The sequence below is a fragment of the Chlamydomonas reinhardtii genome, chromosome 17 (genome assembly GCF_000002595.2).
Source record: "Chlamydomonas reinhardtii strain CC-503 cw92 mt+ chromosome 17, whole genome shotgun sequence".
Classification (NCBI taxonomy): Eukaryota; Viridiplantae; Chlorophyta; class Chlorophyceae; order Chlamydomonadales; family Chlamydomonadaceae; genus Chlamydomonas; species Chlamydomonas reinhardtii.
The window spans coordinates 637466-664264 of record NC_057020.1 but is presented as its reverse complement, the minus strand read 5'-3'; the positions used below and the strand labels follow the sequence as shown (position 1 = coordinate 664264).

At 64.7% G+C, this 26799-nt stretch overlaps 5 protein-coding genes across 5 annotated transcripts; 3 read left to right on the top strand and 2 right to left on the bottom strand.

The window, feature by feature from the left end:
- Positions 1-337: 337 nt before the first annotated feature.
- Positions 338-4748, bottom strand: CHLRE_17g700600v5 (uncharacterized protein). Its single transcript, XM_043071908.1, has 5 exons — positions 4480-4748; positions 3202-3507; positions 2872-2963; positions 2484-2716; positions 338-2258 (listed from the first exon to the last, which is right to left on the bottom strand). The coding sequence occupies exons 2-5, from the start codon at positions 3325-3327 to the stop codon at positions 874-876; spliced, it is 1836 nt and encodes a 611-aa protein (XP_042914367.1). The 5' UTR covers positions 3328-3507; positions 4480-4748; the 3' UTR covers positions 338-873.
- A 48-nt stretch (positions 4749-4796) lies between these two features.
- On the bottom strand, positions 4797-7908 carry CHLRE_17g700550v5 (uncharacterized protein). Its single transcript, XM_043071907.1, has 4 exons — positions 7776-7908; positions 7449-7540; positions 7059-7291; positions 4797-6828 (listed from the first exon to the last, which is right to left on the bottom strand). The coding sequence occupies exons 1-4, from the start codon at positions 7878-7880 to the stop codon at positions 5444-5446; spliced, it is 1815 nt and encodes a 604-aa protein (XP_042914366.1). The 5' UTR covers positions 7881-7908; the 3' UTR covers positions 4797-5443.
- A 330-nt stretch (positions 7909-8238) lies between these two features.
- CHLRE_17g700500v5 (uncharacterized protein) lies at positions 8239-19387 on the top strand. Its single transcript, XM_043071906.1, has 10 exons — positions 8239-8688; positions 8776-8836; positions 8984-9094; positions 9217-9264; positions 9535-9590; positions 9839-10821; positions 11004-14316; positions 14545-17499; positions 17715-17907; positions 18084-19387. Exons 1-10 carry the CDS (start codon positions 8581-8583, stop codon positions 18602-18604), a joined length of 8349 nt encoding a protein of 2782 aa, XP_042914365.1. The 5' UTR covers positions 8239-8580; the 3' UTR covers positions 18605-19387.
- Positions 19388-19656: 269 nt separating this feature from the next.
- Positions 19657-22054, top strand: CHLRE_17g700450v5 (uncharacterized protein). The gene is made up of 4 exons (XM_001691556.2): positions 19657-19896; positions 20187-20298; positions 20505-20722; positions 20921-22054. The coding sequence occupies exons 1-4, from the start codon at positions 19736-19738 to the stop codon at positions 21099-21101; spliced, it is 672 nt and encodes a 223-aa protein (XP_001691608.2). The 5' UTR covers positions 19657-19735; the 3' UTR covers positions 21102-22054.
- A 46-nt stretch (positions 22055-22100) lies between these two features.
- On the top strand, positions 22101-25834 carry CHLRE_17g700425v5 (uncharacterized protein). Its single transcript, XM_043071905.1, has 4 exons — positions 22101-23513; positions 23904-24582; positions 24681-25434; positions 25501-25834. The coding sequence occupies exon 1, from the start codon at positions 22850-22852 to the stop codon at positions 23111-23113; it is 264 nt and encodes an 87-aa protein (XP_042914364.1). The 5' UTR covers positions 22101-22849; the 3' UTR covers positions 23114-23513; positions 23904-24582; positions 24681-25434; positions 25501-25834.
- Positions 25835-26799: the final 965 nt, after the last annotated feature.

The window sequence follows — 26799 nt, the reverse complement described above, 5'->3', positions numbered from 1 at the left end:
TGTCAATAGCTGTACCCAGCTATTCGGCTAGTCGGACACTGGGCATGCCTGCACCTGCCCGAGTGCCCCCATCAGGACAGCTGGCGGAGCCAACCGTGGTGCAGGAGCCCACCAGGTGCCCCGTCACCCCTTGCCACCCGGATAAAGCCCTCAAAGCGTTGGCGTTGCACTTCTGGAACAGCCCGGGACACGGCCGTAGGTGACCGCAGGCACCTTATAAGGCAAGGCGTGAATCCCCATACGGCCATGCCGAACTGGTGGTCCCCTCTTGGGACCCCGCAAAGCGGCAGCCTGCGGCGGACAGCATCGCCTGCGAAGCCCAGCACCCCTATTGAGGCCATACCGTATCTTACATGGGCCCTTCCGTGCGGCCCTCCCCTGCAACGGTCACTCGAATCCTCCACATGGTGCGTGACCGGGAAGCCACAACGCCGGCACCACGTGGCCACAAGCTCCTGAACCGCATGCCCCTACCTCTCGCCATCAACACCAGGCTGGCACCGGCACCAGCCAGCAGCAATTCATCAGTGGCGCACGGAGCGGGTGCCAACTGCTCCACCTCATTCCCAGCAGCTTCTTGAGAAGCGCGCGCGCTGGCATTTCGCTATACGCCACCGGCTGCGGGCCACACCACATGGTAGTCGGCGGGCATTGCCACGCACTCAGCGTAGGATGCCACCCAATCAAGTGCCTCCCACAAGGACCAAGTTGTCCAAACACTATATAATATGCACCAAAAAAGTAGCACTGGGGGGGGTACTCACACACAGCTTGTTTTTCCTCCCGGCGTGCGCTTGTTGTTATGCTTCCTATACTCGCAGTCCCACACTCCTTTGGACATGCAGGCTTTCTGAGGCTTGGACACAACTCAACTCAGTGCGTTCGCATCCGCTTGCCGCCGCTGACGGCACCACAGCCCGCCGCCCCGCCGCCACCGCTGCTCCCGTTGCCCACGAGCGCCTGGTGCAGCCGCAGCATTAGCCCCGGCTGCGCCGCCGCCAGTGCTTCCATGTCGCCTTCCTCCAGCTCCTCCACAAAGCCCGGATAGCGACCCAGCAGCCCCGTCAGGAGCTGTGTCTGGCCGCCTTCGCCTTCGCCGCCGAGCCCCGAGGCCAGTAGTAGGTCTGCGACGAAGGAGTCGGGCGAGGCGGTTGCGACCAGGTGCCGAGTCAGCATGTCGGCGGCCGGCTGTAGCAGCAGCACGTCTGCCAGCTGCAGGCAGCTGCGCGCCAGCTCCCGGGAGGGCAGCTCCAGCCTGCCGCCGTACAGGTACCCCAGGAGCGCCTCCAGGGCGGCGGGGTGGGTGTCGGGCAGGGTCAGGTCGCGCGTGCCGCTGTCGGCCATGCCGCTGTCGAAGAGCGCGCGGAAGTAGGGGCAGCGCGCGGCCAGGATGCCGCGGTGCACGGGGAAGGTGCGGCGGGACACCCCCAAAGCGGCGGCGTTGCTGGCTGGCGCCTCGGCTGCTGGTGCTGGCGTTACAGATGTTGCTGGCACCGTCAGATCGCTGCCGCTGACCGCGCCCCCGCTGCCTGCAGCAGAGCTGCATGCGATTTCTGCTTCTGAGCCGCGCTGGCCTGAGCCTGATGCTACCAGGCCCACTGCTGTCGCCGCCGCCGGGCCCCCACCCGGCCCTTGTGCGCCCGCTGCGTCTGCCCCACCGCTGCTCTCCCACGGAGGGCGGGTGGTGAATGCGGTGATGGTGGCGTCCGAGGTCGACTCGGCGTGCTGCAGCAGCCACAGCAGATCGGCGCTCAGGCCTGCCGCCGCCTCGCCGCAGTAGCAAGACCTGGAGCAAGCGGCGGCAGTCGCGCGCACACCCGCTCTTACTTCCGAAGCCGCGCCCGGAGCTGCCGCTGCTCCCGCGCCTGCTGTACCCGGCGGCTTCCCAGCTGCAGCAGCCACTGCTGATGACGTGGAGGGCCCCGCTGCAGCGGCGTCTGATGAGGTGGCGGCGGCGCCGGCGCCCCCGGCAGTGTTGCCCGCCGCCTGCAGGCCGCCGCCGGCTGCTGACGCGACCGCAGCTCCCGCGGCGGCCTTGCGGTGCACCGGGCACAGGTCCTCCGGCAGGGTGGCCGGGTAGGCGCAAGGCGGCGGCGGCTCCAGCCACAGCTCCAGCCGCACCACCAGCGCCCCGTCATCCGGCCGCAGGAAGCCCGAGCCTGGCTTCGTGATGGTTGCCAGGAGCAGGGCGTGCTCGGGTCCATACGACTCGACGCAATGCCTCCGAGAATGGCCGCGGCCAAACCTGTGCTCCGCATCTGCATGTGCGTATATCCACGCGCGCAGGGGGCCGCAGGTGGTCGTGGATCAATCCAACGCTGTCGGAGTGCGGAGCAATGCGCGCGAAAGAAGGGATATGCGTGCTCATTTGCAGCTTGTGAGGGAGCAGTGTCAGTGCTACTAGCAAAATAATGCGTGCGGTCCCGGCAGTCCGTGATTGACTCTTACTTGTGATTGCGGCCAGGACGGGACATGCGACTTACATATGCGGAAGTCCTTCACCGGATCGTCATGGTTGCAGATGGCGACTCGGCACCAGGCGGATGCTGGGGGTAGTCGACTGCAGCCACCGGCTGCCGTAGGGCGCAGTTGTTCCTGGGGTTTAGTGATGATGCGCTCTAGGTGAAACAACGGGTCCCGCACTATGTGTTCATTGACAGCCTCGTGCTCATCATCACTGTCATCCGACTCCAGGTCATCAGAGCACTGCAGCTGCCTGCGGGCGACAGGTGTCGAGGGGGCAAGCAGCCAGCAGCGGTTTAAGCCAGTAGGGTTAGGCGGGCTAGCTATCGCCTGGTGGCGGGCGGGCGGGTGGGGCCGCCGGTGCCACAGCCGGTAACGTCGGTGGGCAGACTCCTGCACGATACGCACCAGTCGTAGGAGCCAAGCCTGAAAGTCTCCGAGCGGAGAACGGCCTTCTCTTCGGCCGCATTGAACTGAGCGGCGAAGTCGACGATCGCCCACTGTCAGAGGGCAGGTCGGAGGGGAACGGAGGCCGCAGGAGGAGGGGCGGCAGGGCGATGCAAACGTGTGCCTAGCATCATACGCTGAGGTGTTCGATAGTGATGATGCCATTCACAATGTGCCGATTTATCCACTGTATGTCGTGTCAGCGCGGCAGCAGTTGAACGGAATCCGTGGTGACATTCCTTCTGCGCTCGCGTGTCCCTCGCCCAGTAAAGCATGCAAGTGTTAACATACCTCGTAGACTCCAACATGCTCAGAGTAGTGACCGGGAGGCTCGCGAGCTCGCGCCTTTTCGCGCTCCCGCTCTCGTTGGCTCCTCCAGCCTGGACAACAAACGATGGAAGACCGTGTCCTAGCCATCTCGTTCTATTGGACAGGTGAAGGAGAGTGTGCAGTGCTGGTGCATAATGTTCACTTGCCAAATCAACGATCGAGGCGCAATCCGGCAGCCCCCCCGCTGCCGGCTGCCCCCCACAGGCCTCGATAGCTCGCACGATGGGTCGGAGTTGCTGCAGCCAGCTTCCCCCCCGGTGCACATAACTGCATATTCTTTTTACAGTGGCGATTGCGCATCCTGCATACACTGTGCGTACGCTATCCATCACGCTATCACGCTTTTAGTTTTCACGACGAAAATATCGTGTGCACACCCCATTGCACACCCCATGCACGGCTGCAGCCGTACGGCCTTTCAGGTTGCATCTGCGTAGCTCCGCACCATAGTAGCCACAACGAGGTATGCTGGCGGCCTTGTCAGATGATTCCTGTGGGGCTACGGGCTACCAGGCCTGTACCAGGCTGTCAAAGTTTGGACACAGCACATGACCAAAGTGGTACCCACGTACCCTGGGCGGCTCCCAGGAACCCGCGTATTCTGGCCTCGAACAAGCTCGTGCCGAGCTCCCACCTGACACACAACATACAATTACATGTATGGTCGTATTTGTGGTGCGGGGGTGGGGGTCGGGGCCCATCTTAGAGTCGGGGATCGTCCCTACCTGCCCAGCAGACCCCTTCAGACCCCCAGCATGTATGGGAACTGCCGTACCGCCAGGTGATATTCTGGGACAGCGATTTTAACCATACGTACCCCCCACAAATCAATCCGCGTGTTAAAGTCGCTGTCCGAGAAGATCACCTGGCGCAATTGTGCCCTGAAGTCACCCCTATTTTTGGACACCGCCCTGGCCACGGTTAAGCCCGCCAGCCCGGGTTGCCTCTGGTGCATGCATTCGTCAAGCCGACAGCTTTCAAGCTGCCATATACAGGTAGTATGATGATATGGAATGGGGGAAAGGGGCGGCGCAGACCGCCGCAGCGCAGGGCCCGGGCCCTAAGAGATGGACAGTGGGGGCCGCACAGCACGGTTCTCGACGGTGAGTCGGGTTGGGCTGCAGTATCGCCTCTTGCCCTTGGGCCAGCAGGGCGGCCGCGGCGTAGTACGGGAGGCGAGGACATGGAGTGGTAGTTTGCGCTTAGTTTCCGTGCGTGTGTGTTCTGTTGCTGAAGTACCTGGTAATCACGGAGATTCATATGCTCCAATGGGGATCAACTGCCTAACCTGTCAACCGCAGGCACCTTGTAAGGCAAGGCGTGAGCAGGTTTCGTTATCTTGTTTTCCGGGTGATGTCTAGCTCCAGACAAAAACGGCCGGGTGGCCGCCGTCGTTTGTCTGGGCACATGGCGGTTTGGTGGCTTCTCCATAGGAATTCGGACGAAACCCGCCCCAAACCCGGGCCAACAAAGTCTCGCCCCAGACATTATCCCCCGGGAGGAATGTCTAGGAAACGGCCAAAATGGTCGATTAATGTCTGGAGACATTAAGATAGGAGCCCTGGGCGTGAGTCCCCGTACGGCCATGCCGAACTGGTGGTCCCCTCTTGGGAACCCGCAAAGCGGCAGCCTGCGGCGGACAGCATCGCCTGCGAAGCCCAGCACCCCTATTGAAGCCATACAGTATCTTACATGGGCCCTTCCGTGCCGCCCTCCCCTGCAACGGTCACTCGAATCCTCCTCATGGTGCGTGACCGGGAAGCCACAACGCCGGCACCACGTGGCCACAAGCTCCTGAACCGCATGCCCCTACCTCTCGCCATCAACACCAGGCTGGCACCGGCACCAGCCAGCAGCAATTCATCAGTGGCGCACGGAGCGGGTGCCAACTGCTCCACCTCATTCCCAGCAGCTTCTTGAGAAGCGCGCGCGCTGGCATATCGCTATACGCCACCGGCTGCGGGCCACACCACATGGTGGTCGGCGGGCATTGCCACGCACTCAGCGTAGGATGCCACCCAATCAAGTGCCTCCCACAAGGACCAAGTTGTCCAAACACTATATAATATGCACCAAAAAAGTAGCACTGGGCGGGTACTCACACACAGCCTGTTTTCCTCCCGGCGTGCGCTTGTTGTTACCGTATTCGCAGTCCCACATTCCTTGGACATGCAGGCTTTCTGAGGCTTGGACACAACTCAACTCAGTGCGTTCGCATCCGCTTGCTGCCGCTGGCGGCACCACAGCCCGCCGCCCCGCCGCCACCGCTGCTCCCGTTGCCCACGAGCGCCTGGTGCAGCCGCAGCATTAGCCCCGGCTGCGCCGCCGCCAGTGCTTCCATGTCGCCTTCCTCCAGCTCCTCCACAAAGCCCGGATAGCGACCCAGCAGCCCCGTCAGGAGCTGTGTCTGGCCGCCTTCGCCTTCGCCGCCGAGCCCCGAGGCCAGTAGTAGGTCTGCGACGAAGGAGTCGGGCGAGGCGGTTGCGACCAGGTGCCGAGTCAGCATGTCGGCGGCCGGCTGTAGCAGCAGCACGTCTGCCAGCTGCAGGCAGCTGCGCGCCAGCTCCCGGGAGGGCAGCTCCAGCCTGCCGCCGTACAGGTACCCCAGGAGCGCCTCCAGGGCGGCGGGGTGGGTGTCGGGCAGGGTCAGGTCGCGCGTGCCGCTGTCGGCCATGCCGCTGTCAAAGAGCGCGCGGAAGTAGGGGCAGCGCGCGGCCAGGATGCCGCGGTGCACGGGGAAGGTGCGGCGGGACACCTCCAAAGCGGCGGCGTTGCTGGCTGGCGCCTCGGCTGCTGGTGCTGGCGTTACAGATGTTGCTGGCACCGTCAGATCGCTGCCGCTGACCGCGCCCCCGCTGCCTGCAGCAGAGCTGCATGCGATTTCTGCTTCTAAGCCGCGCTGGCCTGAGCCTGATGCTACCAGGCCCACTGCTGTCGCCGCCGCCGGGCCCCCACCCGGCCCTTGTGCGCCCGCTGCGTCTGCCCCACCGCTGCTCTCCCGCGGCGGGCGGGTGGTGAATGCGGTGATGGTGGCGTCCGAGGTCGACTCGGCGTGCTGCAGCAGCCACAGCAGATCGGCGCTCAGGCCTGCCGCCGCCTCGCCGCAGTAGCAAGACCTGGAGCAAGCGGCGGCAGTCGCGCGCACACCCGGCGCCGCTCTCACTTCCGAAGCCGCGCCCGCAGCTGCTGCTGCTCCCGCGCCTGCGGTACCCGGCGGCTTCCCAGCTGCAGCCACTGCTGATGACGTGGAGGGCCCCGCTGCAGCGGCGTCTGATGAGGTGGCGGCGGCGCCGGCGCCCCCGGCAGCAGTGTTGCCCGCCGCCTGCAGGCCGCCGCCGGCTGACGCGACCGCAGCTCCCGCGGCGGCCTTGCGGTGCACCGGGCACAGGTCCTCCGGCAGGGTGGCCGGGTAGGCGCAAGGCGGCGGCGGCTCCAGCCACAGCTCCAGCCGCACCACCAGCGCCCCGTCATCCGGCCGCAGGAAGCCTGAGCCTGGCTTCGTGATGGTTGCCAGGAGCAGGGCGTGCTTGCGTTTATACTTGATGCAATGCCTCCGCGAATGGCCGCGGCCAAACCTGTGCTCCGCATCTGCATGTGCGTATATCCACGCGCGCAGGGGGCCGCAGGTGGTCGTGGATCAATCCAACGCTGTCGGGTTGCGGAGAAATGCGCGCGAAAGGAGGTATGTACGTGCTCACTTGCAGCTGGTAAGGGAGTGTCAGTGCTACTATCTAGCAAGCAAGATAATGCGTGCGGTCCCGGCAGTCCGTGATTGACTCTTACTTGTGATTGCGGCCAGGACGGGACATGCGACTTACATATGCGGAAGTCCTTCACCGGATCGTCATGGTTGCAGATGGCGACTCGGCACCAGGCGGATGCTGGGGGTAGTCGACTGCCGCCACCGGCTGCCGTAGGGCGCAGTTGTTCCTGGGGTTCAGTGATGATGCGCTCGAGGTGGAACAACGGGTCCCGCACTATGTGTTCATTGACCTCCTCGTGCTCATCAACACTGTCATCATCCTTCAGGTCATCAGTGCACTGCAGCTGCCTGCGGGCGACAGGTGTCGAGGGGGCAAGCAGCCAGCAGCGGGTTAAGCCAGTAGGGTTAGGCGGGCTAGCTATCGCCTGGTGGCGGGTGGGCGGGTGGGGCCGCCGGTGGGCCACAGCTGGTACCGTCGGTGGGCAGACTCCTGCACGATACGCACCAGTCGTAGGAGCCAAGCCTGAAAGTCTCCGAGCGGAGAACGGCCTTCTCTTCGGCCGCATTGAACTGAGCGGCGAAGTCGACGATCGCCCACTGTCAGAGGGCAGGTCGGAGGGGAACGGAGGCCGCAGGAGGAGGGGCGGCAGGGCGATGCAAACGTGTGCCTAGCATACGCTGAGGTGTTCGATAGTGATGATGCCATTCACAATTTGCCGATTTATCCACTGTATGTCGTGTCAGCGCGGCAGCAGTTGAACGGAATCCGTGGTGACATTCCTTCTGCGCTCGCGTGTCCCTCGCCCAGTAAAACATGCAAGTGTTAACACACCTCGTAGACTCCAACATGCTCAGAGTAGTGACCGGGAGGCTCGCGAGCTCGCGCCTTGTCGCGCTCCCGCTCTCGTTGGCTCCTCCAGCCTGGACAACAAACCATGGATTGCCGTGTCCTAGCCATCTCGTTCTATTGGACAGGTGAAGGTGAGTGCGCAGTGCTGGTGTATAATGTCCACTCGCCAATACAACGATCGAGGCGCAATCCGGCCTGCAATCCGGCAGGCCCCCACAGGCCCTCGATAGCTCGCACGATGGGTCGGAGTTGCTGCAGCCGGCTTGTCCCCCGATGCATACACATGCCCCCTCTCAGTGATGGAGTAGTAAGGGCTTTGGGGCTGCTGCCGAGCCTTGGCCGTACACTTGTGCAGCTGTCTGTGATGTCTCATAGTGTCGCATCTGGTGCATGCACTCGTCGAGCCGACAGCTTTCATGCTGCCATATACAGGTAGTATGATGATATGGGGTGGGGGAAAGGGGCGGCGCAGACCGCTGCAGCGCAGGCCGGGGCCCTAGCAAATGGAATGGGGACGAATGAGGCCGCACAGCACGGTTTTTGGTAGCACGCAGATCGCGTCGATTTCACCTGGGCCCAATCTGCTATTCACCAGCGCTATTTACTGTTGCTGACAAACTACTAGCTGCGGCGCATATGTGCAAGGCCAAAGCAAAATGACAGCAGCTGGGCTCGCTGTTTGCGAGCCTGCTATGTAAATGGTCATTGGCTTGCCCTTGTGGCATGCACAGATGGCATGATTGCTAGTGGCTGTATGTACAAGAGCTGAGGGCCTGGCGTTGTAACAATGCTGGACGGGACTCAAGTCCTCGACTGGGCTTTGCCGCCTGCAATTGAGGAAGGCTTCCAGGCGACGCTCGTGCCCGAGGAAACTGCAATAAGCGAGCCGAAGCAGGTGATAGGCAGTCCTGACCCCAAACTCGCCCGGTTTCGCATGCTGCCTGTGGTATTCTTCACAATCGTCTTAAACGCCTTCTAATAGGTTGGCGTCATCGCCGTGGAAGGGGGCGAGGCTGGGCAGCAGGAATTCCCGTTGTTTCTCGGTGAGTCCTGGGGGTCTCGTCCGCGCAGGCCCTGCAACCCCCCCGTCCGCTGGTGCCGGGGCTCCATACCACCTCGAACCACAACTACAAAATCTTTGCCTGAATGCACCCACGTCGCATTTCTTGCTTGGCTGCTAATGGCTACAGGCTGCAACGTGATCGGGAGGGCCGGGCCGGAAAGTGCCGAGGGCGACACAGAGCGTGCGCGACAGCTGGACGTGTGGCGACAGGAGCTGGGCCCGCATGTGCATGTATCGGGTGAGCTGGTTGACTCAGCGAGTTGGCCGGGCGTGGGTTGTAATGCGAGCAGCTGTAGCACGAGGGGCCAAAAGCTGCGAATCTCACGACATCTGCGTGCCGCTGTGCGACACCCGCTGTAGGCGTGTTCCTGCCGGACCCGAGTATTTCCAAGACACACGTGCACATCGGTGAGCTCTGCGGGGAGTTGACATGCAAACTCTGCAGTCGGGGCTGCTGCAGCTATGCACCGTATTGGGCAGGATCGTCACCTGCCGTGAACAACCCCCAAGCTTGCACCGCTGGGGCCGGTATGCAGGGTGCACCGCCAACAGCGGGTTCCTCACGCGCATGCACCAGTCTCGCCAAGGGCGGTCCGCACAGCCGCCGCACACACGTCTACAAGCTCCTGACAGCCCTCACCACAACTATAAACCCCACGTGCCTCTGACGGACCGCAGACCTGAAGGAGCAGGGACGCGTGTGCGAGGTCACTGCGCAGGCCTGCACCAACCCGGTGGGTGGAGCCGGCTGCACGGCTGGTGGCCTGGCGCATACCTGCGGTCCTGCCCTTCCTGTCGCGAACCGGGACCAGCGAACGATATGCGCTCGCCGCTGCCGCATGCCTGTCCTTGTCCTACATGCTGACGAAAGGCCGGGATACGCAAACTTGCACGCGTTAGCACAGGGTCCGATGGCCCCGCCGGCTCCTCCTCGCCCACCTCTTCCCGCCGCACCCCTTCCCGCCGCACCCCTCCGCCGCAGGTCCGTCTCCTGCCGGGCGGCGACGGCGCCGCTGCGGACGAGGAGGTGCTGCTGCGCCGCCCCGGCGACCGCCGCGACGCCCGGCCCGGCGACGTGCTGGTGCTGGGCCGGCTGCGCTGCAGGCTGCTGTTCGGCAGGCGCTGGCAGGCGGCGGCGGCGGCGGCAGAGGCACAGGCGGCGGGAGGCGCGGGGGTGCTGGTGCATGGCGGCGGTAGCGTGTCTCCTCCGGCGCTGCAGACGCAGGCGATTGCAGGCGTGGCCAGCGGGCAACAACTGCAGCTGCAGCAGCAGTTTCTGGTCGCCGCGCCCGGCTTTGCCTCGCCGCATAGCACCGGCACCGGGGCGGGGCCCGGGGCGCCGCCTCAGGTGCTGCAGTGGGTGCTGCCGCTGCCCCACACCACATCGCCACCGGGCACTGGCGGCATCGCCATCAGCGGCGGGGCCACGGCCTTCGCAGCCAACACGGCGGACAGCGCCGCCGGCGTCGGGACCGAAGCGGGTGGCGGCGGCGGCGTACCGGGGTCTGTGGGCGTTACTGGGACAGCTGTGTCCGGAGCCGGCGACGGGGCGGCGGCCGTGTTCTCGCCCGGGACCGCGCTGGTGCTGGTGCCGGGGCCCGGCGGCACGCTCATACCCGTGCCGGTGGTGGGTGTGGGGCCGGCGGGGGCGGGGCTGCAGCTGGGGGCCGGGATGGCCGCGGTGGCTGCAGATACCAGTGCGGGGATGTGTGCAGCGGCGCCGGCGGCGATGCAGCTCGTGTACCACCCGCTTCTGCCGCCGGGTCCGTCGGCGGCACCGGTGGCGGGCGCAACGCAGGATGAGAGCGGTGAGGACGAGGACGAGGACGAGGACGAGGAGGCGCCGACCCACGAGCCGACACAGGATGAGGTTGCGCTCGGTGGCGGCGCGGCGGCCGGCGGCGCTGGAGGCGGCGCAGTGCCGTGGTGGGATGCACCCTCGGAGCAGGATGACTGCGTGCTCCCGTGAGTGGGGTGGAGTGGGCTGGGCGCATGGGGCTGGGGGTGTGGGGCTGCGGCTACTGAGGCAATGATATGGGCTCCGCTTCGGGCTTGTGATGGTGGCGCCAAGCGTACAGAACCCCGCAATGACGCACGAGGATTGAGCGTAAGTCGGTACTTTGTGTTGCTGCCGCCTACCACCATAGGATGACGTCGCAGGACGGCGCGGAAGGCAGTCAGTCGCAGTCACGCCCACGGCCCCAGTCCCAGGTACACCCGCAGGCGTCACAGCCGCAGGCATCGCAGCCGCAGGCGTCACAGCCACAGGCATCGCAGCCGCAGGCGTCACAGCCGCAGGCGTCACAGCCACAGGCATCGCAGCCGCAGGCATCACGGCCCCAGTCGCAAGCACAGGCGCAGACATTACGGCCGCAGACGTCGCAGCATGAGCGCGAGCGCTCTCCGGGCGCTTCACAGCCTGGGCCCGCCGCCGCCTCACAGGAGGCCGGGCCGCCGCCGCTGCCGCCGCTGGCAAAGGCGACACAGCAGCTGCTGCCCGCTGCCCAACCGCCGCAAACGCAACAAGCGCTCGGAGAACACGGCGACAAGGGCGTGGAAATGGAGGTGGAGCCGCACCAGGAGGACGAGGACGCGGCAAGCGACACGACGCAGCCGCCGGAAGATGCGTTGCAAGAGGTGGAGGCGGGGTCAGCGGCAGAGGCACCGCTGCAGGAGGCGCAGGATGAGCGGCAGCGCCAGCAGCAGCAGCCGGCGGAGGGAGAGGAGCAGCAGCAGTATGAGGAGCAGGAACAGCAGCGCGTGTCGGCGTATGCGGCAGAGGCAGGCACATGCGCCGCTGCTGGGCACGATGGCGGTACTGGCGCTGGCGCTGGCGCAGCGGCTGGCAGTTGCAGCGAGGGACGCCACCTACCGCAGGCGGTGGGGCAGGAGGACGCCGCAGACGAGGACGCAACCCAACCGCCTGTCACAGAGGCACCGGAGGCGCATGGGCAGGCCCAAGAGCTGCAGCCGCAGCCGCTGCCCCAGCTAGGCGCACTTGCAGGAGACGCAGTGGGACGGACGGGGGCTGCCGCCGCCCCCGGTGCCGTGGCGCCGACCGTGACGCTGGGCCACGATGCCCATGACGCGGTGCTGCCCGGCTCAGGCACAGGAGCAGAAGTCGGCATGGACATGGGCGGCGCCGGACCCACAACGGCAGCGGCCGGGCATCTGGTGGAGGCAGGCATGGCGCCGGCTTGGCATGTGCCGACGAGGCAGGCAGGTGCGCCGCACCTGCAGCAGCACACACAGCAGCACACACAGCAGCTGGCCGTGCTGCCGACGCAGCCGCTGCCGGCCACCGAGGTGCAGGTGCCGCTGCTGGCGCCGCCCGAGGCCTCAGCAGCAGCAGCCGTTGCAGGGCTGGCGGCCGGGCCGCCTGAGGTCGCAGCGACTGCTGCGGCAGCTGCAGCAGCAGCAGCGGCAGCGCCTACGCCACCAGAGCCGGATGAAGAGGACGAGACGCAAGAGCCTGAGGAGCTGCAGGAAGAGGCGGGGCAGGCGGGCGACACGGGAGGGAAAGTCACACCAGATGGTGCGGGCCCCAGCACTGCTGCGGCCTCACCTGTGACGGGTGCTGTGGCGCAGACGGCGGCAGCGGCTGAGGACGTGGTCTCCGACGAGGCAGCGGTGCGCTTGGAGACAGCGCCTGGGGGCGGAGGCATAGCGGAGGAGCCGGAGGCTGGCGAGCGGCCGGTGCTGTGGGGCCTGCTGCTGGGCGACCCCAGCCCCGGCCCCAGCCAGTCCGCGCATGCCGACGCGGCGGGAGCGCCCCTGCAGCCGCTACCCCCGTCGCTGCACCCCTCGCTCCAGGAGCCGCTGCAGCCCACTGCTGCCACCCTGTCGCCACCGCCGCTGCAGTCGGGGCCGCCGGCCTTACAGCAAGAGCCGACGCCGCTGCACGCACACGACGACGGAGACGGAGACGAACGCGAACACGGCAATGTGGCGCCGCAGCAGCATCAGGCGGAGGAGCAGCAGCCGCATCACGTGAAGGAACAACAGCAGCTGCCGCCTCCGGCGCATCCTCAGCCACTGCAGGAGGGTGGTGCAGGCGCCGGGTCAGCGGTGGCGGACCAGGTGCCAGAGGAAGGGCAGCAAGGAAGTCAGCGGGCTCAGGACAACAGCCCGGCTGCTCGCTCGCCGGCGCAGCAAGGCGCTGCCCTGCTGCCAGAAGAAGCCCCGCCGCAGGCCGCTCTGCCGCCGCCGCCGCCGGCATTGCCTCCACATGATCAACAGCGGTCGCAGCCGCAGTCGCCGCAGCAGCCGCAGTTGCAGTCGCCGCAACAGCGGTCGCAGTCGCAGCCGCAGTCGCAACCGCAGCGGCGCCCGCAACAGCTGCCGGTCTCCTACACGCAAGCGGACTTTGGCTGGGTGGGCGCGCTCAGCGTCAAGCCCGAGCCCATGTCGCAGATCGCTGCCATGGGCCCAGCAGCCGCCGTGGGGTCACCGGGAGGTGCGGGTGGCGCCGGCACAGGCGTGGGCCCTGGAGTGGCGGCTGGGGTTCCTGCAGGCCCTGGGCACGTCGAAGCACCGCCACCAATGCCGCAGCAGCCGGAGTCTGCGGCTGAAGCGTCGGCAGGGACGGGCCTCAGCGGGCCGCAGCGGCAGGAGGCTGGGGAGGATGAGGAGGAGGAGCAGCAGCAGCAGCAGCAAGCGCACGCGCACGCGCCGTCTGCTGCTGGCAGCGGTCACACTGCTCCAGAGGCAACACTCGCGACGGCACAATCGCCAGCAGCGGAGCCGGAGGCGCTTGGCGCAGCGGCCGCTCCAGCGGGCGATCAACCCGGTGCTGCGGGATCCGGGCCCGGTTCCGGGCCTGACCCGGCGGCTGCACCCACGCCCTTTGAGCCTCTGTCCCAGGCGGCAGCACCTCGGCCGCCCACACCGCAGGAAGGCGGGGCCAGCCTGGATGGCACGCAGTCCAGCGGCGGTGGCTGGACGGCGGCAGTCGCCGCAGCGCATGTGGGCCGCCTGGTCAGCCTGCTACGGCCGGCCGCAGCCGCCGGCAGCGACGCGGCTGGAGGTGCTGACAGCGGACTGCTTGGGCTGGGGCTGTTGGGGGCGCCGTCGCAGCTGGAGGAGTCGCAGATGCCTGGCGGCGGCTTCTTGATGCTGGGGGCCTTGGGCGGCGGCGGGGGCGGCGGCGGGGGCGGGGGCAAGCCTGTTGCGGGACTGGCGGACGCGCCGGCGGGGCCGCAGGAAATGCCAGATGAAGCGGCAGAGACAGCGGCGATACCTGCCGCGGCACAGCCAGCTGCTGCAGCACAGGGAGCGCCGCCCGCCGCCGCGCCAGGCGCCATGCTAGCGGCCGCCACGCCCGGACCGCAGCCCCACACGACGCCCGGCCGCAGCCACGGCCCGGGCCCGGGCCAGGGCCTGGCCAGTCCGGCCCCGAGCGGCGGCGGCCACAGCCCCTCCACCTCGCTACGTTCGTTCCTGCCGGGCGCCGGCACGCAGGTGGGTGCTGCAGGGAGTGGCCGTGGACTCTTGCCGTGGGACTCCCCCCGCCAGGTGTACGGTGCCTGTGTCATCGCGTGTCCGAACCGCTGTCACAGCCAGCTACAAACCGTCACCTAATCCAACCCCAACCTTGTTACAAGCCCCACGCTTGCAACAACCGTAGCGTAACTGTCTGACGCCTAAGACCCTGAATGTCCACTGGGTCGCATCGTGTCGTTTCTGCAGCTGGCCGCGGACGCCATCCTGGCCATGGCCGCAGTGCACTCCGGCGGCGGCGGCGGCGGCGGGCCGCTACCGGCAGGCGCGGACGCCGCCGCCGCCGCGGCGCTCCGCGGCGCCTGGGAGTCGCAGCTGCCCTCCGACTGGGGCCTGCCGCAGCAGCAGCCGCAGCAGCAGCCAGGCCCCAAGCCGGGCACGAGGCAGCAGCCACAGCGGCAGCCGCGGCAGACGCTGAACGCGGCCCGGCAGGGCGCTGGCGGCGGCGCGGCGGATGCCTATGAGCTGCCCAGCAGCGGCTGGAGCGTGGACCAGGAGCCGGGGCCGGAGGCACTGCAGCAGGGGGAGGAGGAGCAGGAGCAGGAGCGGCGTGGTGGCAGAAGCTCGGGGCGCGGCCGGCGTGGAGGCGCGCGAGGAGGAAGGGGTAGGGGCAGGGGCCGCGGGCGCGGCCGCGGCGGGGCGGGCGGCGGCAGCCGCCGCAGCAGCGCCGATGGCGGTCACGACGGCGAAGATGGTGCTGAGGCGGGCGAGGCGGAGGAGGCAGTCGAGGAGCCAGATGCAGGCGCGGTGGACGACGACGGAGATGAGGACTACTGCGGGGAGGGTGGCCGGGCTCGGGGCAGAGGCAAAAGGCGCGGCCGGGGCCGGGGTAGAAGCCGAGGCGCCGACACTGGCCGGGCGGCAGGCGGGCGTGCAGGAGCTGGCAGTGGCAAGCCGCCGACGGGCAAAGGCGCCCGCGCAGGCGGCAAGCGGCGGCGGACTTCCGAAGATGGCGAGGGCGCTGCGGAAGGCGGAGTGGTGGAGGCGCCTGGGCAGCTGCCGCCAGTGGGACCGCTGGCCGCAACAGGTGGGGCCGCTGCACAGGGGCTGCAGCCGCCGGCACCGAAACGCGCCCGCCGCGGCAGCAGGGAGCCGTCGCCCGCAGGGCGCCCGCCGCTACCGCCTGCAGTGCCGCTGCAGCCACCACAGCTGCTACAGCCGCCGCCACAACTTCTACAGCCACCACAACCGCCACAGCTGGCTGAGCCGCAGCAGGCACAGCCGCAAGAGGACCCGACGGCACGATGGCAGGGCCACCCGGGCACAACAGAGGAGCCGCAGCAGCAGCCGCAGCAGCCGCAGCAGCCGGAGCCGCAGCCACAATCGGAGCAGCAGCAGCCCAAAAGGCGGCCGGTGATCAAGCAGGAGCTGGCCGAGGAGGGGGCAGTTGGCGTCGCTGCTGGCCCACAGCAATCGGGTGTGGCGGAACAGCAGCAACAACAACACCCACAACAACAGGAAGAGCAGGGCGCGTCGCTACTGGGCGAGCAGCCACAGCCACAGCCGCGCGAGCAGCCTCAGCCCCAGCAGGAGCAGGAGCCGCAGGCGCAGGCGCACGCAGGGGAACCGGCACAAGAAGGCGCGCCGTTAGCAGCCCTAAATCCAGACAGTGCCGCGCCCGCCGGAAACCGCCAAAGGCTGCGCCAGCAGTTGTTGGGGGCGGGCGCGCCCGCGGGCTGGGCGGTGCGGCGGCCGCGCTCCAGCCGGGAGGCCTCTGCCGAACCCCGCGCCGCCCAGCCCGCCAGCGTTGCTGCCCCAATGGAGGATGCAGGACCGGCCTCGGGGGCACTTGCCGCGGACGGCCGGCCGGCTGCGGAGCGCGAGATCGAGCGAGGCGGCGACGCGACAGGCAAGATTGCAGACGGTGCGGCGCCGGTGGTGCCACCGGCGCTCGCGGCGCCTGGCGGTGCCGGGCCCAGCGTTGACATTGCTGCTGCTGCGGAGGGCGTTGCGAGGGATGCCGACATGGCGCAGGCGGCGGCAGTGGCGGAAGGCCAGGAGCTGCCGCAGCGAGTGGGCAGGCAACGCAAGGCCGCTGGCCATGGCGGCAGGGCAGCTAAGGCGGTGCCAATAGGGGCGGAGACTGGGCGGCGCCTGAAACGCGGTCGCGAGCAGCCGGCGGGGGTGGAGGAGGAGGCACACCAGCCGCAAGAGGCAGCGCCCAAGCAGGAGGCAGCGCCCGAGCAGGAGGCAGCGGACACAGGGACCACCGCAGGGGCCCCGGAGCAACAACAGCAGCAGCAGCAGCAGCAGCAACAGGGGCAGGAGCTGGTACAAGAGCCTGGGTTGGCGGGAGAGCACACGGCTGGTACCAGGCCTCCCGAGCCGGATGCCCAGCCGGAGCCGGAGCCAGAGCCAGAGCCTGAGCCGGAGCCAGAGCCGGAGCCGGAGCCGGAGGCTCGCCGGCCCACAAAGCGGGCTCGCACGTCCGCTGCTGCTCGCAAGGGCGGCCGGCAGCCCGCGGCTACCGCGGCTGCTGCAGCGGCTACGCCCACCGAGGCAGGCGCGGACGGGGCAGCTGCCGAGCCCATGGCGGCTGAACAGCCGGAGCCGCAGGCAGGTGCCGCGGGCAGGGACAGAAGGAACGCAAGGGCCAGGCGCACGAGCGCCGCAACTGCTGCTGCCGCCGTGGCCGCCGTCAAGGCTGAGCCCACGGTGCAGGTGGGCGGCCCGGGTTCCACAACAGGCCGCGGTAGCGCAGCCGCGGGCGCCGACGGCGGCGGCAGCGGCAGTGCGGGGCCATCCTCGCCGCCTGCGGCACACGCCGGCTCCCCCGTGCAGCCCTCCCCAGGAGCTGCGGCCGCCGCCGTAGGTGGCAGTGGCGGCGCCGGCGCCGCCGCCATCACGCGCCGCCGACGCACCGGCAACGTAGCTGCTGCCAGGGGCGGCGGCAGCCAGGGCGCCGAAGGCGCGGTGGACGGCGGCGACGCCGGAGGCGATGTCGCCGCCGCCGGCGGCCGCTGTCACGGCGGCCATGTCGGCGGCGGTGTGGTTGTGTCCATCAGCCGCTCCATTCCTGACGCTCGGCGTGAGAGCCTGCGGGCGCTGGTGCGGCGGCTGGGCGGCCAGGTGGCGGACGACGAGGACACGGTGCACTTCAGCCACATGGTGCTGCCCAGGTACAGCTTCGTGCCCAGCCTCAAGGTGCGTGTACCGGTATGTACGGTATATATGTGTGTGTGCGTGTGTGTGCACTCCCAAACTCGAAGTGGGCTGCGGAGCAGCCGCCGCTGCAAGCGGTGGTTGCTGGCAACCTGCAAGAATCCAGTTCTGGGCGGTTTCAATTCGCTTTCCTCGTGCGCACGGTACCGGGGCTACTCCCTGAGTGAGTTGAGTCCCTCCTGCCGGTGGCGGTGCAGGTGCTGTCGGCCATTGCCGCCGGGCGGCCGCTGCTGGACGAGGTGTGGCTGCAGGGCTGCCGGGACGCCGGTGGCGTGTGGTTGGAGCCGCAGAAGCAGCACGCGGCGGTCGACCCCAAGCAGGAGAAGGAGCTGCGCTTCAGCATCTGGGACGCCTTCGAGCGGGCGCGCCGCAACGGGCTGTTGCTGCAAGGTGGGTGGAGGAGGCAGATGGGGTTACGGACGTGGGTGACGGGGGTGGGCAGGTTTGGGGTTGGGATTAGCGAGGTACCCAACTGCGGCATGGCCGCGTGCCGAATGGTGGTGTGATATGTGGTGCTGGGTCTGATGGGTTGTAATGAGACTGATGTGCCCCCTGGCGGACCGCAGGCCGCACCTTCTTCACCACCCCGCTGCGAAGGGTGGAGGACGCCAAGATGGCACCCGGCGCAGCGCCCGCGCCAGGGGCAGGGGCAGGGGCAGGGGCAGGAGCAGGAGCAGCCGGTGCCGGCCGCAAGGCCGGCGGCAGCAAGGCCGCGGCAGCCGCTGCCGTCAAGCCCGAACCTGGCGCTGCTGTCACCGCCGGCGACGGCCCGCAGGGCTTATCGCTGGTTGCGCAGCTGGCGGGCGCCCGCCTCCTTACAGACCCAGGGGATGTCGTGCCGGGACACGTGGGCTCGGCCTTCATTGCCTCCGCCTCGCCCGCTGCAGCCGGCGCCAGCGGCGCCGCCACCGCTGCCGACGTGGGGCCGTCGCTGCCGACGGTTGTGGTTGGCGAGCGGGGCGCCAAGGAGCGGGAGTGGGCTCGGCGGCATCTGCCTGCCGGCACCCAGGTGTACGACAAGGAGGTGTTCAAGGCCATGGTGCTGCAGCAGCGGCTGGACGGACACGAGCCACTGTTCACCGTGTGAGCGGGCGTGAGAGGGCTCGGGGGGGGGGGCACCGTGTTGAGGGGGCCGTGTGTGAGGTTTGGTGATAGGGTGTGAGTGCGGTGGTTTTGGGCGCTTTTGGCGGCTGGTGTGTCCGGGCAAGCCTGGGAGCTAGCGGCTACCACGGTTGCACCGCTGTTGCCCCTGCTGTCACGTTCGGGGGCGCCATTGTTAGGTGGCGTGGTTAGCTGGCTGGCCGGCCCTGTGTGCGTGCTCAGCTAGGCCTCAAGCGAGGGCTCAGCACCCGTGCGTGTCGAGCACCCGTGCGTGTCAAGCACCCGTGCGGCAAGGGTCACGAGAACGGAAGGGGAAACCACGCGGTGTTGGTGTTGGTGGGTAACATGCGCATGTGTGCAGGAGCGCACTGCAAGCAAGACTTCAGGAGCAGGAATGAGTTGACGTTCACACAAATGTGATGGTGCTTAAAGTGTCTGCCGGCGGCAGCGGGACTGTGTGGACGTCAGCAGGAGCGACGCCGTAAATTGTCACCGTGATCACCGCGGCGAGGGTTGCCACTTGATTGAATTTGGCAGATAGACCTTCAGAGACCTTCGCGAGCTTCATTAATCTATGTTTTGCGTTTGAGTTTCGCACACTTCATCTAGGGGACGGTGCAGTCCTTCGTCAAAGCGACACGCGCTATCGGGGCAGACCCGGTTGAAGCTCACACACGGCACGTGTCCGTTTGAATTTGGGTGGCCCCGGTGTGATAGCTATTATACTGTACAGCTTCACGCGATATCATTGCTGTAATTATTTAGTCGGGCGGAGTGCTTGCGGTCAGAAGAAAGCGGAAGGACAGGCTGGTCACGGCTTGGTCGCTGGCGGAAGGCGTCAGCCGTCCCGAGCTTCCGAAACTCGTGCTGCAGCAGAAATAAGTAGAGATAGGACGTGTTCATGCTTTGCAGCAGGAAAGTGACTTCAAAGCGGCTTCACAGGCCAGCTTAGGTAAGGCCCATGTTTGGAATCCCCGCGCCGCGCCCTTTATCAGCAATACAGTCGGCTATTTTCAGCATCATATTGAGCCACATAAGCTTACACAGCAATTATACGACCACTCCTGCAAAAATAAGGGTCCTTCCATTAGACAATCGCTCTGTAGAACCCCGAAAGATGTCCAACCTAAACGGCGCGCTAGACGTAGAGGCGCAGCCCTATGACCCCAAACAGAAGGCTATGCTGAAGCCTGCGGGCGAAGCAGGCACTAAGGCCGATGAGTTTGTCCGCGGCGACCCCGGCCCGTTCGGTCTTCTATGCTTCGGGATGACAACTTGGTGAGCCTTGACGCAACTACTGACAAATGGGGGCATGTCAAGGGCATTTAGCGTTGTCTGAGGGCTTTCGCGTAAACGGTCTTGGGGGTGGCAGCACCAAAATTTGGTGAATTACGGGCACCACAACTTGCCTGAATGTGCCTCGAAGCTAGATGCTCAGATTCGGGCTGCTTGACAATTTTTGCTCTGCCACTGGGGACACACTTTATCTGCCCGACGTGGGCCGGAGAATCGCCTCGCGCATGTGGCTTACTGGCACCTTTACTTGTGCTTCGCCCCTTACGTCACAGCATGCTGATGTTTGTCACGACTGAGTGGACCACAAAAGCCTTCATTCCCACGGTCTTCTGTTACGCGATGTTCTACGGTGGCCTGGGCCAGTTCGTCGCCGGCGTGCTGGAGGTGGGTGCGTGCCGCACTGCCGAGGGCCGCTGCTGTGCAAATCCGCCCCACCCTGACCATGAGCCCCCGTGCCTTGGAACGGTCCCTGGAGTAAATAACTTTTGTATAACGCAGCCGCTCGCCTGTTTGCCGGTTTGTTCAGTATGCTCCTGTGTACGGTATGCTTCATGCGCTTGTGTGCCCACGTGCGCGTATTGCCCCAACAGCTGATCAAGGGCAACACTTTTGGCGGCACTGCCTTCGCCTCCTACGGCGCCTTCTGGATGGGCTGGTTCCTGCTTGAGTACCTGTCGATCACCAACAAAGCAATGTTCCCTGGCGTCAAGAGCGGCAAGTCCCTGTGGTGCGGTCTGTGGGCCGTCCTGACCTTCGGCTTCTTCATCGTGACGCTGCGCAAGAACGGCTGTCTGATGACCATCTTCAGGTGGGCTGCCATCTGGATTGGGCATTCGGCATGTGATTTGGGCCCGGTACCACTCCTTTCGGATTGTACGTGAGGGAATCGTCGTTCCGGATTGTTTCTCTTGGCAGGGGATTCCCGCACACATTGGTGTGAACGTCGTCATTTGACAGTACTTACGCCGCCTTTGCTCCGCTTTCCATCCCTTACTCGCCCCCACAGCACGCTAGTTATTACGTTCGCATTGCTCTCCGGCGGAGTCTGGAGCCCGGAATGCGAGCAGGCCGCGGGTTACTGGGGCTTCTTCTGTGGGTCCAGTGCCATCTACGCGGCATTTGCGTTTCTATACAAGCAGGAGCTAGGAATTGTGCTGCCGGGGGCTCGGCCCGTCGCCTACATCTAGAGGAGCGCCAACTGCAGGCAGCGGGCGGGAGCTGGGCTGCCGGCAGCCGCTCATGAAGCTTAGAGCTGCAGGGCATGCTGCGGCACAACAGGCTGGGCTAGTGTCGGCGCGGCATGGTCGGGCTGACTGGTGGCAGTGTACAAGGTCGCCAGCTAGAACACAGAGGTAGCATTGCTATGGGCATGATACGGTAGCAGGAACTAGGGGACGACACGGCAGCGGTCCGCGTTGCGTCCATGTTGCGTCACTCGCGGGATGAGGGTGTCTACCATCCCGCTGAATATCAATATTCATTCGTCATAGCATTGTTGCAGAGGTTCTGTCGGCGTGATTGCTACTCGGGGTGAGAGCAGCTGTAGAGGTGAACAGCCACAGCTGTGAAGTGTGAGTCGAAGATAGCAGTAATCAGCTAGCGATCGCGCCATGGGTTGGGGGGCATGTATGTATAGCAGGTGCACTGGCAGGTGCACTGATTACGATGTCCGTGCTGTTTGAGGTTATTACGGTGCAGAATGACTGATTGTGAAAGTGAGCGAGGCATGACCAATGAATGAGGTTGGGTTGAAGGGGGACGCTGCGACGCGGGAATGGTGCCACTGCGATTTGCAAGTGCACGTCGAAGGGGGTGGGTGAACACGGGCTGACGTTCAATTGCCTATTCATCCGCACCAACGTTGCAAGTGCATGAGTATTGGCGGGTAGCGTCGAGCCGGTGAGAGAACGTGTGAGAGAGAGAGCACTGGTGCCAAGGCAGGCATACGATGGGGGGGCCATGCCGCTACATACCGAGGCGGGTGTCGTGACCTGGCGTGTGACCGTGCATATCGTGTGACTGAGTGATTTGGATGTGGTTTTGGCGTGTGGGAATAGGGGAACGTGCCCGAGGTTGGTTGGCCCGACATGGTGTATTGCATGGGAGGCCGGAGTACGGGTGATCCGAGAGAGGATATAGGTCGCGTCTGAGAGCGGCTAGAGCCGTCTCTCATTCCGATCCTAGGCGAGCTAGTCTTTGACCGTTCTATTGAGGGACCCGTCCTAGTGGACGTTAAACTCTTTGGCAACATGTAAGCCAGAACGTGATCGTCTTGCGCCTCCCTCTCGCTCGCTACGCATGCGCTCTAGGCCGCCTACACCGTGGCCAACACGGCCATTTGCAGAGGCCGGCGTAACAGATCTGCAAACATCGGAATGAGAGACGCGGGAGGCGTTCTGCCATCGCCGACACCACCATGATCAGTCGCTCTTTGCTCTGGCCGATCTGCCTAGACCATGGAGCTATGTTCGGACCTATCTGACTGTGATCGATATTATCCTGAGCAGATCGCGACTACTAGCGAGCGGAGTAGACGGCCGCTGGCGCTCAAATCATTCTAACGGAAGAATGCCCACAGAGCGTTGGGGAGTTTAAGCCAGCTTGAGGACGGAGATCGCCATGATGCGGACGTTGCCGAGTGCCGGAGCGAAACGCCGCGGTGGAGAGCATCTGCAAAATGCGATAACTCGCGCAGTCGAAGGTGTTGACGAGTTCTGTAGGTTCATACATGGCAGTCATTGAAGTTGCGTATGTCGTGCTCATGTCTTTCAGTGTTTGAGACGCACACGTTGCATCGATGTTGGAGGCGCTGTATGCCCCAGCTCGCCCAGGAGCTCATAGGAGTGGTGCCCTGAATGCCCTGAGGCTCATTTGGTTGTGTTATGTCTGAGGTTCGCCATTAGCCGCCGTGAACGGAGCGACAGGCTCAACGCGCATGGCTATCACGCCCGCGAGCCCTCTCCATTGCGGTTCACACCAAGGCAGTGTAGGCATGGTTTGTGAGACTTTCAGACGCATGACTGCTCTGGGACAGACGTACACGCACGCAGACTGGCAATATGCATACGGCACACCCTGCACAGGCCCAGACGTTGCAGACGAGCGCCGCATTGACATTGCGCCGCACGCTGGGGGGGGAGTCGCCGTCAGGCACACGAAACGTTCATTGTCCTATCATAGGGCGCGACAGCTGTCGTGACCTGGCGTGTGACCGTGCATATCGTGTGACTGAGTGATTTGGATGTGGTTTTGGCGTGTGGGAATAGGGGAACGTGCCCGAGGTTGGTTGGCCCGACATGGTGTATTGCATGGGAGGCCGGAGTACGGGTGATCCGAGAGAGGATATAGGTCGCGTCTGAGAGCGGCTAGAGCCGTCTCTCATTCCGATCCTAGGCGAGCTAGTCTTTGACCGTTCTATTGAGGGACCCGTCCTAGTGGACGTTAAACTCTTTGGCAACATGTAAGCCAGAACGTGATCGTCTTGCGCCTCCCTCTCGCTCGCTACGCATGCGCTCTAGGCCGCCTACACCGTGGCCAACACGGCCATTTGCAGAGGCCGGCGTAACAGATCTGCAAACACCCATGCATGGGCGGTTGCAGTGAGCGTGGTGCAGGTGTTGGGCCCTTGGCATCTACTTCCTCGGGAGTGACACCCTTCTTAGTGCAGTTAGGACAAACCCAGGTTCCCTCCGGGATCTCCTTCACAGGTGGCTTCAAGCAGTACGTATGCCATCCCGTGCCGCACGCGTCACAAAGCAGCATCCACTCTTCCCCGTCCGGGAACTTGCATACCTCACAGTGGTGCGTGGGGGCCGGCCGCGCCAGCCGCGGGTCCACAACCTGGTCCGCTATCGGCAGATGGCAGGGCGCGCAGTGCGACACATGCGCTGTAATAGTCGTGCCACACTTACCCTCCAGCACCAGCACGCCTGAGGGACGCGCCTCAATGACACGATAAATGTCCGGCCGCGCTGTCGCCTCTAAGCTAGTGCGAGCTGTGGTGTTCCTGTAGTACACGTAGTCACCTACTTCAAACCTACGTAGTACCGGGGACATGCCTCCAGTGCGCAACGCAGCGTAACGAAGCTTGTCGCGGTGCTGAGCCGTCAGCAAGTTACCGCCTGCGATTGTCATATTGCGCTTAACAGCAGTTCCACGTTGCATGATAGAACGAGCGGCCGCTTCAGGGTCGTCGAGGTTAACTTCTTCGGCAAAACGCTCTTTGATTGCCGGTGGAATGACTGGGTCCACGGCATGTAAGATAGAATATGGGCTGACTTTAGTGGAAGAATGCACAGAGCAGTTGTAACCGAGCATGATGTAAGGCAGAAACTGGTGGGAGCTACTGTCATGCGTGAAGGGAAGGGCAGGAACAGGAGGTCAAAACGGCAACTGGGCGTCGCCAGTTACGCGGGAAGGCGCGGGCGTGCTCACTATTTCACTGTCGAGTATGAGGATGGTGTGTCGGAGATGCTGTCGCTGCCTGAGCTCCGCAACAGGATTACCACCGCCAAGCCTACCAAGCACGCAGCTGCCGCTGCAAGTGTGGGCGAGCTGGGAGACCTGACCAACGTGGAGCATGCGCGTGGAGCTCTCTGCGCGTCCATGCCGGGCGAGCACATGGCTGAGAAGGCGGAGCGGCTGGCCTGTGCGGCGCGCACTGGACGGGTGCGTGCCCAGCCCATGACGGCGTCTGAGGTGGAGCAATTGTGCGAGGTCATTCCGCTGGATCTGTGTGGAAGCGTGTTTGTGCCGTGGAAGTGCAGTGATGAGGTAGTGGAAGTGCTTCGTAGCAACGGTTGTCGGGTGAGGTTTAGCATGGAGAAGGAGGATGTGCGATGTGTTGAGGAGAAGAGCTTTGAGAAGGCCAAGTCTGATGGTGTGTTTAATGGTGTGGCTTTACTAGATGTATCCCCGGAGATGGCAGATGTTGCCCTGCCGGCGGCTAGCAAGCATTCGAGTGTGTGTGTAGCTGCCAAGTTGCCTTGGGAGTATGTCACGCAGGCTGATTCGGCGCGCCTGAAGTGGTTGCGCTCGATGCAGCGGGAGCAGAAGTTGGTGGTGATTCCGTGTGGCACTTGTGTGTGGATTGTGATCTTTGCATCTGTGATGGCGCGGAGTGCCTTTGTGCGCACCACTGGCGGTCCGGTTGTGAGTGTTTCCATCTTTTAAGTGCGATCTTTATGCGTGTTTTTCAACTTAGCGCCTACTTATAGCAGTCTCGGCGTCTTTCCAATACGCTGTTGACTGGGGGGGGAGTCCCGCGTAGGCACGTGGAATGTCTGTGTACACACGTACGGGCGCGACAGCTGTCGTGTCCTGGCGTGTGAGCGTGCGTGCCGTGTCACACCGACCATTGGGTCCGGTCTTTGCATTTCCTCTTTATCATTAGCGTGCAGACAAGACAATAAGATTTACGTCCTGCATGATTTGGAGTCACGCTTGTATGCGCGGACTATAGAAAGATCTGTTTGGATAAGAGCGTCGTACTGCATGGAGGCAGCGACGTCTCGAGGCCAAGTGCGTGGGAGAGAGCCACCAGCTCGTCTTTTGGCTCTCGTCCCGAACGTGCGCCCCGTATTACAGACCAAGCCTAGTCTCGTTGTAATATTTGAGAGTCTGATCAACTCCTACGACGGGAATAGCGACATCTCCGGCCGGAGTCTGGAGCTAAGCCACACAGTACGTTGAGCAGGGCTGCGTAAACGCATTTGCCTTGTGTGCTTGTGTAGGTAACAGAGACACAAACCCCACAGCCAAAAGACAGGCACACGAAACGTTCATTGTCCTATCATAGGGCGCGACACGGGGGCATACGTTTTCATTGAGTCATAGACCTTCCCTACATGGGTGCCTACGGTCGCCAAGCGGCAGCATTGGGGCCCGCGCCTGCACAGAAATGACATCGGGACTACGCTTTCCTGCCCCTTGCCATGTTCCATCACGAGTGCAAGTAATCCTTTCCTTCCGTCCTGGCTGTGTTTTGCCCTGTGTGTGTGCGCGTGTCCCCTCTCCGCGCTCCCGTGCCGCAGGGCTGATGATTTTAAGACGCCGCCTCCTGTCATGCCACCGGGGAGCTCTTCGTGAGCCCGGGCTCCATCCAGCCGCGTACCCAAGTACCCACCTACGTACCAGCCCCAGCGCTGCCAGCCTCTGCAGCCACCCAGCGTCCCATGCCAGCTGTCCCGTGCCTCTCCCCAGCTGTCCCACCCCAGCAGTCCCACATCCGCTGTCCCCTCCCAGATGTCCCTCCCAGCTGTCCCTTCCAGTCGTCCCTTCCAGTTGTCCCTTCCAGCTGTCCCACCCCAGCTGTCCCTTCGGCTCCCTTCTCAAACGCAGCTTCAGCGAAATCTACAGCCTGCCCGACTCCCGGCGTGTGCGGCCTTCCGCCCGCCTTCCAAAACGCAACAGCCCTCGCCTCTCCTCGCCAGCCGCTCACAGCCGAAACTCTGCTTCTTTCTTAATCAGCCACAAACATCAGCCCCAAACAATGCCTCGGAAACAACACCTCGGAAACTTCCTCCCATCTAGTGCGCGGCCACAGCTCCCCTACCGAGCGTCGCAGCACCTATCCTCACCATCAGCAACGCTTCCTCACCTCCGGTTGTGTTGTTGGCGTGTTGCACCGCATTCGGCCTGCCCGCCACAATTGTCGTACACATTCGGGCCCCTCTTCTGCTTTGCTTCGCCTTGTTCTTGCCCCTGCTTGTCACACTGTCGCCCGGCCATTGTTTTGCTGCACGCCGTTGCATTACGCTAGTGCTCGTCTACACAGCTCATCCGTGGACGCCGGTCAACTGCCTGCAGGTGCGCATCGGCTATGCTATCCGCGCGGTGTGGCGTCGCATTGAGTCTGTGTGGTGCTATCGCCTTGGCCGGGCGCCC